The 17,430-nt window shown below is 38.9% G+C and overlaps 1 protein-coding gene across 1 annotated transcript in view; it reads right to left on the reverse strand.

The window, feature by feature from the left end:
• The window catches only part of GRXCR1 (glutaredoxin and cysteine rich domain containing 1), a 41,643-nt gene extending 24,277 nt beyond the window's left edge, over window positions 1-17,366 (reverse strand). The window contains exon 1 of the mRNA XM_026795564.2: window positions 13,370-17,366. Within this exon, the coding sequence (XP_026651365.2) occupies window positions 13,370-13,816 (447 nt within the window). The 5' untranslated portion in view covers window positions 13,817-17,366. The remainder of the gene's footprint in view (window positions 1-13,369) is intronic.
• Between the last annotated feature and the right edge of the window lie 64 nt (window positions 17,367-17,430).

Here is a 17,430-nt window from a genome sequence, read left to right on the forward strand (position 1 = left end):
AGGACCTTTTAATGCCTATAGACTTTCTTATATTTGGATGTATGTATGAAATATTTGAATAAATGGCTAGTTATTTTTGTGGCATAGTTATTTTCCATTCTGTCAGTTGACATTTTAAATTACTCTGGGGATTTCTCTCTAACAATATGAGTAAGGTTTTTCAAATATGTTTACTTCTCTTGGGAGGAATATTTAATCCTACTACATAGTCAGACTTTGGTGGTAATTCTGATGTTTACTTATGTACCATTTCCCAAGATGACACCCTGAATTGTTAAAAAAAGAAACACAATACATTTGCCTGAAACAGCAGTTGTAGAGCTCAAATCCTATTTTCTCCTGTCATGAGCAGCTTTTCATTTTCCTGTTATGTATCACATTGTTCTAGGTGTTTGAACCTATGTTGTGTATTTGGGGACAATCACTGGCCACGTCATGTCCTCTTTGAGAACATTCTGTAAGTAAGGATGGCTTCAGTCAGAACTTGCTGAGGACAGACAGATAAAAATGAAAGTGTTTGGTGTCTCAGATCACGTGGAAAAGTCAGCAAACAGCATGGCTCTGAGTGAGTCCTGGTTTGTGAGCCCTGACCCCATCTGGCTGTAAGCACTGCTGCTTCGCTCAGGAGAGCATTTCATACTGCAGAGAAACAGACTTGTGTGATCAGCAGCAAATGGCTGTCATGAAAAATGCAATGTCTGCTCTGGCCCATTTATTTTTAACTTGGAAGTAGCTTTGGAATACCCTGTATAGTGTTTTCTGGCAGGCAGATGAAGTTTAAAAACAAGATTATTTCTATCCCTTCCCTCTTTCTCTTTGCTCCTCTCACTAATTCCTTACTCATTCTTTCTAAAACAGACTTAGACTGCTGTAGAAACTGATAAATGCTAATAATAACATAATAGTAGCACATGCACACAGGGATCTCTGACTCATTCTACATTCAAACATTGCCAGGTGCAGTTAATGCATGTGGTGATCTCCTTTATAATTCCGAAATTTCAGTTAGTTTGGTTAATTAATAGGCATTAGAGGTCTATGAAAACTGTATTCTAGTCTGTTGAGCTTCTTACCAATGCCATTCATCATATTTCTGAGTGGAGAATAAAACAATTAGCTGGTAAAATCCTGCTCATGATATTACATGGCTCTGCCTTTTTTGGTCAGCTATGTTTTATGTGGTAAGTGGGTCTGTTTTCCCAATATTTATTTTCAGTATATCAGACTATCTTAGGAAACAAGACAATAGTCCATTACTTCTTTATATTTGCAGCACTGTTGCAACTGGTGATTTTCCTAGTGCTAGAGAGAATCAGCAAGTAAAAACTGGTATTCAGGAAAGTCTGAATCAGTCACACTTAGCTCAGTCAAAAATATCCTGCATTTTAATTGAAAAATGTTTCAGATTTTCATGGATTAATTACAGCCTGGAGTCAATCTGTCATATATAACAGAACTGTTCACTCAAAAACAACAGAAGAAGGTAATAGCATACATGAAATAAAGTGATTGCAATTGAGAATTGCAATCATCAGCAGAGAAAATTCAGAAATTGCTATCATTCGTCACAATTCACTTTCCTAAGGAATAAAATAAGTGAAAAGGGTTAAACAAATCCTGGCTTTGATTTGAGATGCACCCTGAAGTTTTCATGTTCAGCAGACAACAAAGTTTCTGTCAAAAATTATTATACCTTTTGCTGTATTCCTATAAACAGAAGGTGAAATGAGATGCACTAAAATCCTGAAACTCCCAGGGAATGGTGAGCAAATCAGGGAAACCACGACTCCCTCTCAGTTTTCAGTTCCAAACACCTGACATATTATGTACTTTTTCTTTCCTGACACTTTATACAACTTGAAATCTAGCTGAAAATATTACCCATGTGGGTGGAGATAAAAAGAGGCTGTTGTGTAAAGGTTGGTGCTGTCATTTGCACTACACTAAAGTTAAGGAAAAGAACACCCGTTTCTCAGGTGGACACGGAGCATTGTCTCACCTGGGGTCACAAAGCCCTCTGCCACTGGTAATGAATTCTGCACAGGTCTTTGAAGGAGGCAGAGATCAAAGTTATGTTGTGATTAGTGCACCAAAGTGCTGATTCAATCCTTAGCTCTCAGAGAGCCCAATCACTGAGATTGGGGTGTATTGCAGTTATAACACTCCTTTGTCCTGCACCAGCACTGAGTGATGAACGACCTTGTTTCCCCACTATATTTCTTAACCTAATTGGAACCATGCTCTCAGCTATCTCATTACTTAATAATACCTAGAAATTTGGTACCTTCATCTTCAAACCCTGAGTAGTTAATTATTACTTATATACTCAATATCCATTTGTAAAATTAAAGATCTGTCTACACTGCACACTTTAAGTGCTTCATTTCCTTTTTTAAGCAATAGATTTTCAAAAAAGGCAGAGTGCTCAAGATTTTTATGCAGATACAACTCCTTGACAGCATACATTAACCAGCTCTGCCCTAGAATAGCCTGTACTGTGGCTGCTGGCCTGACGTATGAAAGGGGATAGATGACTCATACACCAGCTCTTTATAAGTAAAATACAAGACAACTTCATGAAGCAGAATTATAGACTTCATTGCTGGAAAGACCCTAAGATGTAATCTTTTGTTTTCTTTTGTTTTTTAACCATATAGGTATAATGTCTGAAAATAAGAATGTACTAGGTTGCATGCTTTATACCAGCTCCTAAACCTGTCGGGCAAAAGAACTACCAAGTTAGTTATTCTGTATAAATCGCATCTGCAGCTGGACTAATGTTTTACCAAGGCCAGCATAAGCAGCTTTACGTTCTAGTCTGATTCAGGATTTTGCTCAGAGGTGTTTATTTTTTAAATAAAATATTCATATAATAATACTTTTCATATAATATTGTTCTTACAGTGGGGCTAGAATCTATATAGTGTCATAGAGTTAAATGTGCTCTGTTCCAGGAATAAGACTACAAATGAAGAAGCTGAGGTTATTGAATCATCTGTCTGCTTTTCTTTTGGAATAACATTACAATAGCTTCTTTGCATAGATAATCATTTAATACCATGCAGCAAGAAAAATCAATAACATTTATTCTAATTTCATATCATGTCTTCAAACATAAAACTCTGTACTTGATTGCATTTCTGCCAGCTGAATAACCTTCTTCCAAAATGACAGTTGAGACTGCACAAAAAAACAGATCAGAAATTTCGCTAGACCATTCTCCTGTTTTGGAACCTCTTGCCCTCATTTATTGTGTCTTCCCAAGAGCCACTGGAGTAGCTGATGATGAAACCACTTCACTGAAGGAACTACATGATTCAAGTCTGCTCCCAGTCAGGAGCAGAAAAAAAAAAAAAAACAAAAAAAAAAAAACAAAACAAAACCCAACCAAACTGTAGTATAAATTATCTGCACTCAGCTGTAAATATTGGCCAGTGAAAGTGTCCTTCCACCCCACAATCTTCCACATGACGATGCAAAATTATAACATCCACCAAGCAGACAGGTTTGCAAAAGGCTTGACCACCCATCAGATACAACAACAGCTGCCATAGCAATATCTTCCAGTTAGATTAAAATAATCTATTTCCTGAACAAGTCCTTTAGAAATGGAGCTTTTGAAATCCTTATGACGGTTTGAACTTGAAGGGTCTGAGTAAGTGCTTATACTTGAATCATTGTGGGATTTGAAAGAACAACCAGATTTACCCACTGCATGAGTGAATCTGATTGAAAGCATCATAGAATCATAGAGTCCATTGGCAGGATACTTTCAACTAGACCAGGTAACTCAGAGACTCATCCAACCTGACCTTGAACACTTCCAGGGGACAGGCATCCACAGCTTCCCTGGGCAAGCTGCTCTAATGCCTCACTACTCCTACAGTAAATAATCTTTTCCTAACATCTTATCTAAACCTACTGTCTTTGAATTTGAAGAATTCCATTCCCCCTTGTCTGCCACTACGTGCTCCTGTAATGAGTCTTCCCCATCTTTTCTCTAAGCTCCCTTCAGGTACAGGAAGTCCACAATTAGATTACTCCAAAGCCATGTCTTTTCTGGGCTGAACAAAGTCAATTCTCTCAACCTTTCCTCATAAGAGAGTCTGATCAACTTGGCTGCCCTCCTCTGGACTTGGTACAGCAGGTCAATTTCCTTCCTGAGCTGAGGATCCCCAAGCTGCATGCAGCACTGCAGGTGGGCTCTCACCAGAGACCTCATCAGCCAACACCTGGAAAGAAAAGCTCTCAAGGTATAATGTGACAGGTGGAAGGAAGCAATAATGCTTAAAGAATTTAAGGAATAATGCTTAAAAAAATAATGCTCTCATTTTTCACTGTGTCTATCAGTCTGCCTCTTAGGACATTCTCCACTTGAACAACAATGTTTCAGAGTTGCCTGCAGGGCTCAGAGGGAAAGTGCTTTGCATTTGAAGCTAGTAAACAAACAGCAAGACATGAGCGGCTGGGCAGGAAAATATTGCATTTTCTTTAAAAAGCAGTAAGTTCTTTAGAGTCTAAGTTTCTCCTGTGTTACAGAATTTTCAAGGAGAAATTATCTTAAATAACAATGTATGTCCCCTTAAAATTTCTAATAGTTTTAAAGCTTGTTAGGCAATTAGCAATCAGTAGTATTCAGAACAAGGGTGAATTCCAAAGCAATTGTTCTTTGCCTTTGTACCAGCATTGGCTGATTTGTCAGTGCTGTTCATAACACTGCATGGTGTTATAAATGTGTGCAAATATTGGCCAGAAGGACTTTTTATATTTCTTTTTGAGAAATGGAGGAAGAATGAGTCCTTGTGGTTTTACTGCAGTACAGAAGACATGCTCGTCTGACATTGATGGATGATGTCCCTAGATAAAGTTCCAAAGCAAAATGGTACTAAGGTTGTTAAAATGCTTTCCACAATCTGTACTAGCAATGAATGATGGTTTTTCTGTCTTCTTTCTTGCCATGCGTGAAATGAGTCTCTACCTCAGTGACTCCAGCTGCTCATCTGTGACCATTTCTGTTGCTTTCTCTGATGGAGGCTATAAAGAGTGGCAGCTTTTCCACAATATAACCACTGCATCAAGCAAAACCACAAGATTGCCTGTTTGGATGGGGAGATGCAACTTTACACCTTCTTTTCAAAATCAACAGGCTGGGGATGCTGTCCTATCTATTATTCCTCTTACAAGCTTTGGAAAAATTTATTGAGGTTTCATTTAAATGTTTTGTGCTACCTTGCAATGGATGTTGCAGCAATTAGAAAGATTTTCATGCATGAAAGCCATACCCTTTTCCCTCTGGTTGCAAATTCCATTCTAAAGAATGTTTTTTTATATTTCAGCTACAAAATTATGATGCCACAAAACATTAAAGTTCCAGCCAAGAAAAAAAATTGTCTTTTTGACCATTTCTTTCTGTCAAGCTGTTAATCATGTACCTTGTTTTGGTGCAGTATGTAATAAACTGTAGATAAATATCCAACCTGAGTAGATGAATATCACAGCAAGTTGTAGACAGACTGGAATACTCTAGCAACAAATTACCTATGGCACATATACATTTATATTTTCTAGCTTAGTGTATTTGCAAATCCTAGTTCACAACTGAAATAGTTTTGAGTTCTGTAAACTAAATAATGGGATTTAAATGCACTTAACTTGTTAGAAATTTTTTTAAGTTTTAATAAAGGGATTTTATCTTCATTATTGGTTTTTATTTTCATTATTACCATATTTTTACAATTGCACAGCAGTGCACTTTGATGACAAATTGGCCCAATGTAGCCAAATATTAGCTTCCATGTTTGTAAAGTTATAAGTAAAAGATTACCTTAACCTAAGACACTCAAGTGTGAGAACTCCGAAATATTTGGTTGCAGATTAATTTATTTGCACACAAAATTAGGGTTAATGACCAAGTATGAGGCTAGGAAATAAGCACATTTGTAATTTATTTCATCTATATGTGTTCTACAAAATGTATTTGCTGTGTTGAAGGCATGCAAAGGTTCAGGGTCAATGAACTAGCAGGCAGCCTGTTGTACCATGTCAAAAGTGAATAGCCACAAATTTTCTTAACAGTCTTAGTTATAAGAATACTTCAAAACACATTTTCTCCTTATTTTCCTGCTGAGTTATAAAGTTGAGCTTCACAGATAGCAAAAGACAAGAGTTATTGCTACTAATTAATCTTTTTCAAGTTAGTTTGAAGTAAGATGAAGCATTTTCCACGTTAATTCAAAGGCTGAGCACCTTATTGAGCAGTCCCACAAAGGGACATTATGCAAGAGTCCCAGAGCAGTACATAGGATCAGACCCAGTGCTCGTCTGGTACTCCAGGTCATCTACCAGACTGATAATTAAAAGTAGGAGTCTGGAAAGCATATATAGCATTTCCTACTAATGCTCTTTCCTTTTACAACTATTTTCAGCTCACAAAATTTCCTAAGGCCAATATGACTTAGGAATCCCATTTAGTACAACCAGGAAGCCTTTTCTTCCATTTGGCAGTTGCATTCATTCTTTCAAAAAGAAAGCAAATCTATTTTTAGATTTAAAGAGAGAGCATGAAACAAGCCAGCAGAACATGATTATTTGCAATCTGTCATGTCTTGAATACTGATTCTCTCCTCTATCTCCTCTCTCTCTCTTTTTCCTAACAAGCAAGTCACAGGCTGCAAGTTTTTCTAGGATATCTCCATTCTGGAACACTGTGAACACTATTGTGCCTAAGAGAAAAAGGGAGGGAGGGAGTGCCTCTGAGTGGCACCAAATGAGATTTGGAGAATTTTAGTTTTTGAGCTTGATGTCTAAGTCCTTCCTCAGAGGTCTGTGAGTTTTTTGAATCTATACCTAAAGTCGTGATTAATTCTAGTACTACATATTCTGCCTATACATATTTACTGCAGTAACACCACTCCTTCTTAGCTCTTTCCCATGCGAGGGACAAGGCCAGCATCCCAAGAACACTGACCTCATTTATGGATCCTTTACAAGGATCAAGACTAATCAGGGCAAGAATAATTTTGAGGCCATGCAGTGCACTGGAGCGTTAGACAGATGTCCAGTACATGCTAGTCAGACTGCCAGCAGTAAAGCCTATAATTTTGTTTATTCAATTATTGATTCAGTCTTTAAAAAGTGATATATATAACCACAGTTTTGTTGGTAAGCCACCCAATGTTCAGTGTATTGAGAAGCTAAGACATCCCATATCTACACTTTCTGAAAATGAGACTGCTGAGTCTTTTTTAATTCAAAACTTATATATCACTTTCAGAGGTTTAGATAGTTAAAAATCTATTTACAGATCCTATCAAGTATATGTCAAATATGTATTTCAAGTCCAACAGGAGCAAATCCTAAACTGTCCTGAATAGTCTAGTAATAGACCTGTCTGACCTCAGTGCTTTACAACTGATTTCTCCAACATGTGAATAATAAAACCAATATCTTAAGTACTGACCAAATCCAGGTTCCAGTTAAAAGCTCACAGACCTGACCATCTCCCTTTTTAATTCAGTGTGTCTGTTCAGACATCCACTCTGGAAACCACTAGAACAGGATTAACAGCAGCAGAGTCACTGTCCAATGCAGTGTGAGCACAGATCAAAGCCCTTCTGAGGCTAAAAAGCAAGTGGTGAAGCAACTCTATGCCCATTCCAGTAGTGAACTAGTTTTCCTTCTAACTCTGAATTTTCTGTAAAACGCAAAAACCTGCTTTTCATTATCACTTGATCCTCCATGTTATTACAATTTTTCCTGTTCTCCAGTGGATTTCAGTGCAACACTGTCCAATAACTAGTTTTCCAGACTTAATAACACTACGAAAATACACTGGAAGTTTGTAAATCAGATACTGCAACTCACTGGTATTTATCTCTATCCACATAAGAGACAGTACTACATCAAATGCTCTTTACAAGCAATCCATTGCTTTCTTTTGTAAGCTATGTCCTTTTGGGAGTCAGAGCAGTGTGTATGGAGGAGAATATGAAGGCAAAGATCAGGAGAGTTTTTACAATCTTTGCCCAGTCCTAGAAGAGGATTTTGAATTCAAATAATTCAGTGATTTCTGGAGTCTCAGCACTGATCATCAGCTAATCAGCGAGAAAGAGAATACTCTTTATCAAGAGAAGTCTCTTCAAGTCTTATCAAGACTTCTCCAATGAAAGTGCAGATCTCTCTTTCTCGTCTCCCCAGACTTTTGGGGATTGAAGTGATATATGCTCCAGAGATATACAACAGTGGTATACAACATGCCACAGACCCTGAAAACCTTTGCTTGTACTACTACACAAGAACCTTTCCTTAACATCACTTTGCAGCCTCTGACTTCTTTGGAAGATGGTTGGTTTTTCTGCTGTACTTCACTTTATTTTGTTTGTGGCATTAGCTAGCCCTATCGGTTTGCAAACTCTGCATGTCCTGCTGTATATTCACTTTTCCAGGTCACCTGCAAATAAAGAAAGATGAAAGTGCTCTTAACCACCCCAAAAGCTCTCCTCTTAACAAACTTCCACGTGATTCTTTATTCTTTCCCAGCTTTCTCTCTAAACATTAATAAGCTCATTCTTCATCAGGCTGAATAGTGACTTGCACGTGACAGCCTTACATGTGAGCTCTACCTGAGGAGCTGTCCTTGGGAATTTTGCAAAGACTGTGTGTGTTGTGTGTGACTCCTCACCCATGTCCTCTCTGATGCAATGCTCACCAAGGCATTCATCAGGTTTGTTAACCAGACCTGCCCTTTTGCAAGAGACATCAGGAAGCCCTGCCTGAGAATGAGTTCTGTGGCTAATTTAGCAGAACCTGACCTTTCAGAGGAAGCTGGAAGGCCACTGGAGTGTGTAAGTATGGGAATGGAGGGAAAATACCCATGCTGAAACATGGAAAATGAGGAGAGACCTGTGTAAAACCTTTGGCTGAGCTCCATTGCACATTGGGATGCCAGTTTGGCATAAAATGAACATTGCACTACCTAATAATATATTATTATAGAATATATAGTAATATATGAGATAACCCAAGGATTTTTGCTCTATGAGACTTGGTCATAGCCATAGGAATGGCTTAGTCATAAATATTAGTTGTGAAGAGAATTATATTTATTTCAAGCAAAAAATAACTTTCTCTACTGCTTTTTACAGAAAGTTACAGGAACTATTCAAAACCATTTGCATTTAAACAATATTAAAATATTAGAATACTGAATTTTTGGTAGTATACTGACATAAAACCGCAATTAGTTCAGACATGCAGAGAAGGGGCTTATGCTTCTGACACAATTGGCAAGTCATGTCCCCAGCTTCACAGCTGCCAATGCTGTCAGCTTTAGAGTCTCAGCAGGAGAAAATTTATACCAAGGAGGTGCATGAACAGGGAGAGTGGGAGCTCCAGCTCCCTCCTGCTTTTCAGGATTCTCAGCAGTGTGTGTTTCTCACAAATGAACCGTTCCCAGCTGTCTGCCGCCTGCATTTCCAGCCCTGTGGGAGGCTATCCCCAGGCCCAGGTTAGGTGCCGGCGGCGGCTGGGTGACACGCGTGACTGTCCCTGCCTGCCACAGATGACCACAGTGACCTCCCTCCCCCGTTCCCAACCAGAGTGGTTGTTATGTTTACAGCCATCACCGCCCCAGCCACCACTCCCTCACCCTGCCAGGATGTGGTTGCCATGTCAACAGCCTGTTTGTGGCATCCACCCCAGGGAAGAAAAGGCTGGAGGTGTTGCCATGGGAACCATGCTGTCCTGAAGCATCAGTAGAGCTGGTCTCTTCCCCACCTTTCCTCCCCCAGAATGTTCTGCCTTGAAGCTGAGGAAACCCCTGGACGTGTCCTGCTCCATCCCACATTCCTTCCCCATGGCTGTGCTGGCCCCCACTCACCTGGCAGCGGCTTCACCAGGGGATGAGCTGGTGTGCAAGGGTAACCTAGAGAGTGACCTTTCACTGTCACAGCACTGGAGCAGCTCTCATCTGGGGTCACAGTCCTCAGACAGAGTAATGTGAAGGACTCAGCTTCTCAGAGAACAGTGGAAATGAGAGGTCACAGATTGAACGGGTGAGGGAAGTGCTGGGTGACTGACTGTGGGAAGATGTAGCCGGGGACACACATCTAGATATACATTCTCAGACCAGGCTTGAATCATACAGCAACAACAACCAAAAAGACCTTTTCATCTAAAAATACTTCCTGCCTTACATCACTCTCTTAAAATTTAAAAAAGCTCCAGAAGGTGTGATTTCTTTCAGATAAGTTTGTTGTGGGAAGAAAGTGTCTGTACCAATTCGTTAGAAAGGCTGTAGTAAGAAAGTGTGAAAAAAATATTCACAAATCCAAATATTTCCATAGAACATTAAAATACACAAGTGCTTTTAGCACAGGTATTTGAACAGAGAAAATGAAAGGTCTTGACTGCACAACATAATGAAGCCCAGTTAATGAATCCCTGCTTATCCCTAGAACATCTGAACAAAGTGATTTTCTTTAAAGGATCTCTCCTCTATCAGAGGGAGCCTCTAGGAGATTTGGGGAAATTGTATATTAAAGGAGTTTGCAGATAATCTGAAGAATCAGAATGCTGATATTGCAGAAAAAAGCCACCCCCTAGTTTCAGGATCTCAGGACACTCACACACACACAATATTTGGCTTCTTACATGCACATTTTAGTAAGACAGTGATATAGTAAATACTAAATAAGAAGCATTTGCATACAAGAATATATCAGTGCTTAGAATACAGGATAGTCGAGAGTTCATGTGCATACTCTGAGATTAAAAATACTGACTTGACACTAACCCTGAGAAATGTACAATGTATTCATGTCATAGAGTTCCTCCTGTTGAACCATCCAAGGGGCAGAGATGGACTCTCCTCAGGGAGGAGCACTCTCTTAACTATTGTTATAAATTTGCTGCTGCTTATCTAAGAGAAACATGTAACTGGAGATGACCTCACATAATCAAGAGGGTAACTCAGAAAAAACGCTCAGATCGAGAGATTTTGTGCTGTACCTGCTAACAAAGACATCTTTCTATCTTACTTAGCCTTTGAAAGGAGAACTCTTGTTGTTCTCTAACTGGTATTACAGCTCAATTAATTGTCTGGAACGTGCTTACAGAAAACTAGAAATCATCCTCTAATCTCATTCTAAAGGCCATTATTTCATTTGTAATTGGATGGATTTCAATCATACTTCTCATTAGGATCAAGCAGTTTCAAATCCATCTCAAAGCTAACCTTTGTGTTTTACTCTCCTCTGTGCTCAGCATGTGGCATACAAAATTGGCTCAGAGTATGACATAAAAGATTTGCAAACCATCATTATTTTTCACTAGACTTAGGGCTTTATCTCTGGGGAAATCTGAATTTGTGTAGAAACCTCAAATCATTCCATCCTCTGTATTGTTCAATATATGTCTTAATGTAAGTATATACAGTTTTTTCTGGACATCACTCATCTAGACATGCCTAGGACGAAGCTTCTCAGTTCCACATGTATTTTCCTTATCCACTTTGAAAACCTGCCTTTTCTTTTGGACTTTGCAATGCCTGTAGCAGAGTTTTTCATTGGAATTACATGCCGTATGAAAAACTGTTTTCATCTTATTATTTAATTTTCCCCTTTCTTCCACAGTATGATATTGTCAATTAAAAAATCTTTACCACCTTTTAAACCAGTCATTATTTTACAGGTTTTAATTAAGGAATTCTGTGGCAGACTTGGAACCATCTACTTTTCTGAAGTTATATATAAGATGGATATGCCTCCTTTCAAGAAAATACTTTCTTCTGGCAAAACACCTCATGGAAATAGCACTGGCCCTACCATTACCTCTGCTAGGAATACAAGAAGCCTTACAATCAAAGTACATTGATCTCAGTCCATGGGCCTTTCCTGAAGAACTTCCAACCTAAAACTGGGGATAGAAAAAGCAATAAGGCAGGAACACTAATTAAGGTGCATATGTCTTCAAATGGGTCTGTTTATTTTGCTTATTCAAATTTCTTAGCTTAGTGCTGCTGATGTAGTAGAAGAGAGCTTTTAGAAGGAAATGAGGCTAGTGGGGTGAAATTGGGTACTCTGTGTAGTGAAATAGCACGGAACAATGGAATTGAAGTTGGAGAAGAACCCAAACATGCCTCAGTTAATACTTACTATTTCAAATCTACTCTAAAAAAGTCAGTTTGTTACAAATTTTATCAGAATAAGGAATTAAAGACAAACTCTTCCAAGAGTAGCTTGAAAGAAAGCAAACTACTTGAGTCCTATGTGATGTGATGTAAAGAATGAAAATGAACAGGAAATTCTTCTCTGAAACATCAACTTCTTCAGGAACAATCATATCGACAAAAAGAGTGTTCATTTAGCTACGACACAGAGGATAAATTCCTATCCAGAAGCAAGAGAATGTTAATCTATTGTCATTTATTAATGTAATATGAAATTACCTCATTTCAAAGTAATTTCAAAATGCAAAAAGAATCATTATTAAAATCAAATTCTCCATGATTTAAAACTGCATAAAAAGTTTTAAAGTAATGCCCTGAAACCATCACAGGATAATTTAATTGAAAAGCATCATTCTGGGTTTTAAGAACTTCAGAAAGAGTCTGGTTGCACATTTGTTGCTGTCTGTGTGAATATTAATGATTGAAAGGCTTGAATAGCATATACAGATAAATTAAATATATGAGATAAATATTTTAGAACTTTTACTTGATTTTTCTGAAGGCCTGTGTTTCTCTGACTAAGGCATTAGTGTGGCATATACTGTTTCAAACACAGATATTCTGCTCCTTCTACAAAATAGATAGAAAACAGACATTAATAAAAGAGACCTCTGACTAAGATTTCATTCCCCTGAAATTTTCATGTGGGAAAACCGTCATTGCTGCCACCCTGCACCTACTTTGATCTACTCTGCAGATTAAACAGAATGGAATTTACAAGTATACATATTTACATGTAGGGGACAGTTGATAACATCGTAACCTCATTAGAATTAATATAATAGGAGAGGAAACATGACACGTCCCTGTACAGGAGACCTGTACAGATCTCCAGCAGAGCCCCAGTTGAATCCTCTGGCACATTTCTTTCCTCATCCAGACATGGGAATCACAAAATACATATTTATATGCAGCAAATATAAGATCAATTTTGAAAAGCAAAGTTCACAGCCAATATGGAGTGTGGAACTGTTTGATACTAGAAGGACCAATGAGCCCCTCTTGTGCAAGTAGAGAGCAATGGGAACGAGACAGAATATTGAGAAATCTTAAATGACAGCAGTCTGAACAACAGGAATAATAATGTGTGGAGTTAAAAGGGACAGAGAGACAGCTTACAGCCAGCAGATCTGCACCACCTACCTGAAATACTTTTGCCAAATTGTCAAAAAGGGCTTGACCGGCGCTGACTTTATGCTTGACTCCCCTGACTGTGCCATTTTTGCTGAGGATGTTGACTCGCTTTGTACCAAACCCCTTCTCTTTAGTGGCTCTGACCAGAATGAGCAAGTCGTCCTGCTCATTGTCGTTCTCATCGCACTCCGACCCCGCGTGCCCGTTGTGCGGCCCGTCCACCTCGCTCAGCTGGCTGGTCTGCTCGGTCTCGGAGCTGCTGGCGTACTCGGAGTCCAGCGAGTCAGCGGCCTCGCCATCTGCGTACACCTCCTTCAGCACCCGCCCGCTGTGCGAGGACGCCACGCGGAACCGAACCTTCCTCAGCAGCCGCTCGCCGTCCGCCTTGGCCTCGCCCTTGAACATCGCCTCCTCCATGGAAATCAGCAGCTTGCATTGTTCCAGCGTGGTGCCCATTGCACTCGCCAGTCCGTCACACTTAACAACAATATCGGCGCTGTTTTCTGCTGACAGGGGTTCTCATATTAAACTAAAGAGTGTTCCCAAGAAGCCGCTGCCGTTCTGCAGTTAATAATGGATGCATTTGTGCTATGGTTACCTTTAAACTAAAACCTGTAAAGTGATCTCATTCATTAAATATTAAAAGGACATTGTGTACTTTTTAGCACTAAGGAAGAAAGCAAGAAAGGGAGAAATTATATTCATTGATTAAAATAAGGGGAAGGGAAGGGAAGGGAAGGGAAGGGAAGGGAAGGGAAGGGAAGGGAAGGGAAGGGAAGGGAAGGGAAGGGAAGGGAAGGGAAGGGAAGGGAAGGGAAGGGAAGGGAAGGGAAGGGAAGGGAAGGGAAGGGAAGGGAAGGGAAGGGAAGGGAAGGGAAGGGAAGGGAAGGGAAGGGAAGGGAAGGGATCAAAAAGTGATCGTGGGCTCTCAGGCCCACGATGTGACCTTTGGAGTGTTCTGCATAGGGGCAGGAGCTGGACTTTGATGATCCTTATAGGTCCCTTTGAACTCATGATATTTTCTGATTCTGTGGTTCTGTAATAAACCAAATATTAGCAATTACAAAATTTTATATGAAAGCAGTTTGATTTGCTAAAAAAGGCAAAGAGTTTTTCATGAGACCTACAAAGTCTCCAAAGTGTTTATGTTCATTGCACCTGGGGGAAACATGAAAAACTTCAGCACCTGAATCAATGATGAGTACATTTTTTTCATCAAAACATTTAACTCCCCTACCAGTCAAACTTCATTCACCAAAGTCTGCTTTTTACACAACCTTTTGGAGATTCAGCAAGGAGCTGCTACTTGATGGTTTTCAGTGCTGACCTTTTCACAGACTGGCAGAGCAGTGGAGAAGCAATTAGTCAGAATTTGTTGCACATTTATTTATTAACACAGTGTTATTAAATAAAACTGAGTCGTAGCTAGCACCACACAGCAACCACAGTGTATGTTCTGCTTTGTCAGGGACTGGGCAGGGGAATCTGAACAAGGAGTAGGAGAAAGCTAATTAATTGAGGCAACAAGGATCAACAATAAGAAGTAGGGCAACATAGATTCATCCACAGGAAATCACATTGTCCTATCCTAGCAAATCACAAGTAGGGGTTGCCACAGTGTTCAGCACCCAGCTCTAGATGTAAAAATAACCAACCCACACTTGAGGTTTCTAGCTATGTCTACTCAATATCATGTAGTAGCACCTTAAACCTCCAAGCTGCTTCAGAGTTTGCATGATGATTTCTACTTACAGTGCTATTTCTGTGTTTTCTTCATTTAAAGAAAAAAAGCAGCATTAAGAGCTCAATCCCCTTCTCACTTTCCTGACAAACATTCCCTAGACACTCTCCACAGCCTAATTTTCCCTCTAGACTCATGAATACTGAATTGCTTCCTGAAGGCTGTGACCCCACAACAGGTGTAGGTGTGAAATGAGTCCCTGGATGCTCAGCCAGCCCAAATGGTAACACCTGCACGCACAAGCAGCTGCAGAGCTTCAAGCATCTGAGACTTTCTGGTCAAGATTTTTAAAATGCAGGCTCAAATCTTTCCATAATTATGTGGGGGTTACTTTGACTTTATTTAGAACAAGAGGCATGAAAATATTGTTCTTCAGCCCAAATAAAATCACGAATTTTCAAGGCTGAAATCTAAAATTACTTCTCTCCCATCCACAAAATGGAAACACAATGATTAGTGGCATTTCATAGCACTCGTGTCTGCCACACTTCTTTCTACATAAGATGATTCATTGTATTGTTAACAACTATAACTAATGAAGAAAAATAGGTAAAAATAATAAGTTACAAGAGTTAAAATACATTGTTACTTATCTTTCAAAGAGAAACATCTTGTATCAAAGTCTGTACTAATATTGAATACAGTTATAAGAATATTTGTGAAATTCATTTGAGGAGGAGGATGCTGAATCACACTGATTGTCATAGCCACTTGCCTACAGGAGTTTTGACAAGAAATAAATTTCATTAGTACTAAAATGTGACTCAGAACCAAGAACATTCTGTAGAAGAATGAATAGTTCAAAGTAACTTTTATGGAGTTATCCAAACAGGGCTGTAAGTCACCTGGAGAAATTACTCAGCCTGCTACCTATGCTGAAATTAATAACATCATAGTATTTCCATGACTATCTGAGTGGCTTGGAAACCTGAAGTAATTTACTTTGTTCATATTGATTTTTATTTAAACAACACAATCCAACTGTCTTTCAATTAATTGCCACACATTTAAAACATCAGATCTTCTAAACCACACATATTTTGCACAAAAGTTTTTACTCCAATTGGCACTATATATCTGTTAACAGAAACCATTTTACTGCTGTTGCAGGCAATGAGTAAGCTAGTATTGTCTGGAGCACAAATAACTTGATGATACCTGAGTGACTTAGAAAGTTAATTTAGCATTGAATAAATGCAGAATTAATCAGTACCACATTTTAAAAACACTCCAAATACTGTTCACATCTTGTACTCTGTTAGTTGGAAATTAGCTCGTTGTTTAGTTTCATGGCAATTCCATTATTCACTGGGAAATATTTTTATGTCTGGTTATGACAGATAAGAAACTGTATGCATAGTTTTCTCTGCAAAAGAAAATAATTAAGCAAAGTGGAGAGTGCGTCTTGACAGAAGCATTTACATACATAAGATTTCATCCTGGTGTTCCAGCTGTGGACCTTCTGTGAGCAAATTAGTGATTTTGGGTCTAAGTGCACATACGCAGTAGTAAACAGATTAAGACTCTAAACAGGTTGTATCTGTGACATAAGACATTCAAGAGTTCAAAAACCTGAGATGCACATATTTGTACCATCTGCCTGTTGCATCCCAGCACTACAGAAAGGATAAAACTTGACTGAGCATCTCTGTTCCTCCTGTAGACTAAAACTGTATTAAATGTCTAAACTCACTCCATTTGTACAGTTTGATGCTGCACCCTCCCAACTGTTTTATTTCTGTTTATCATTTTTAGCTTTCCTACACACACTTCTGTTCATTCAAAGGCTTATCTCATTTAATGAGCAGTATCTGTTAAAAACTCAGGAGTTTTACAGTATTGAGATATTTCTTGTCCATAATTTTTACTCTTCCTGAATCATTTGGCTATTGTAAGTTTTTGTTTCTGCTTAGTTTGGTTCTAATGTTCTGCCACTGATTAATTCAAGGACAGGGGTTCCAGCAACCATAAAGTCAGAGCACACAGGAAATAAAGTGTCTCTAGAGATCTCGCCTGGATAGAGAAGCACTCTGTAAAAAAAAGAGCAAGCACTTGTAAATAAGCTATTTCATCCATTCCTTTTTATGTGGCTGTTTCATTTCACTAGGAACTGGACCAAGAAACTACCCTGATGCTGTGATAAATAATATGGCTGCCAATAAAATCCACAGATTTATCCTGTTTAATATATCACTAAGTTGAAAGAAACAAAGAAGATGATGCTTCTGCTAATTGTTGACTTCTGCTGCTTCTGCTTGACATAGAACTAAGATACCAGTACTAGATGAAGACCAGGGGACAGATGCTGTACGTGGAAAACTGAAAGACA

The sequence above is a fragment of the Zonotrichia albicollis genome, chromosome 5 (assembly GCF_047830755.1).
Source record: "Zonotrichia albicollis isolate bZonAlb1 chromosome 5, bZonAlb1.hap1, whole genome shotgun sequence".
Taxonomy (NCBI): Eukaryota; Metazoa; Chordata; class Aves; order Passeriformes; family Passerellidae; genus Zonotrichia; species Zonotrichia albicollis.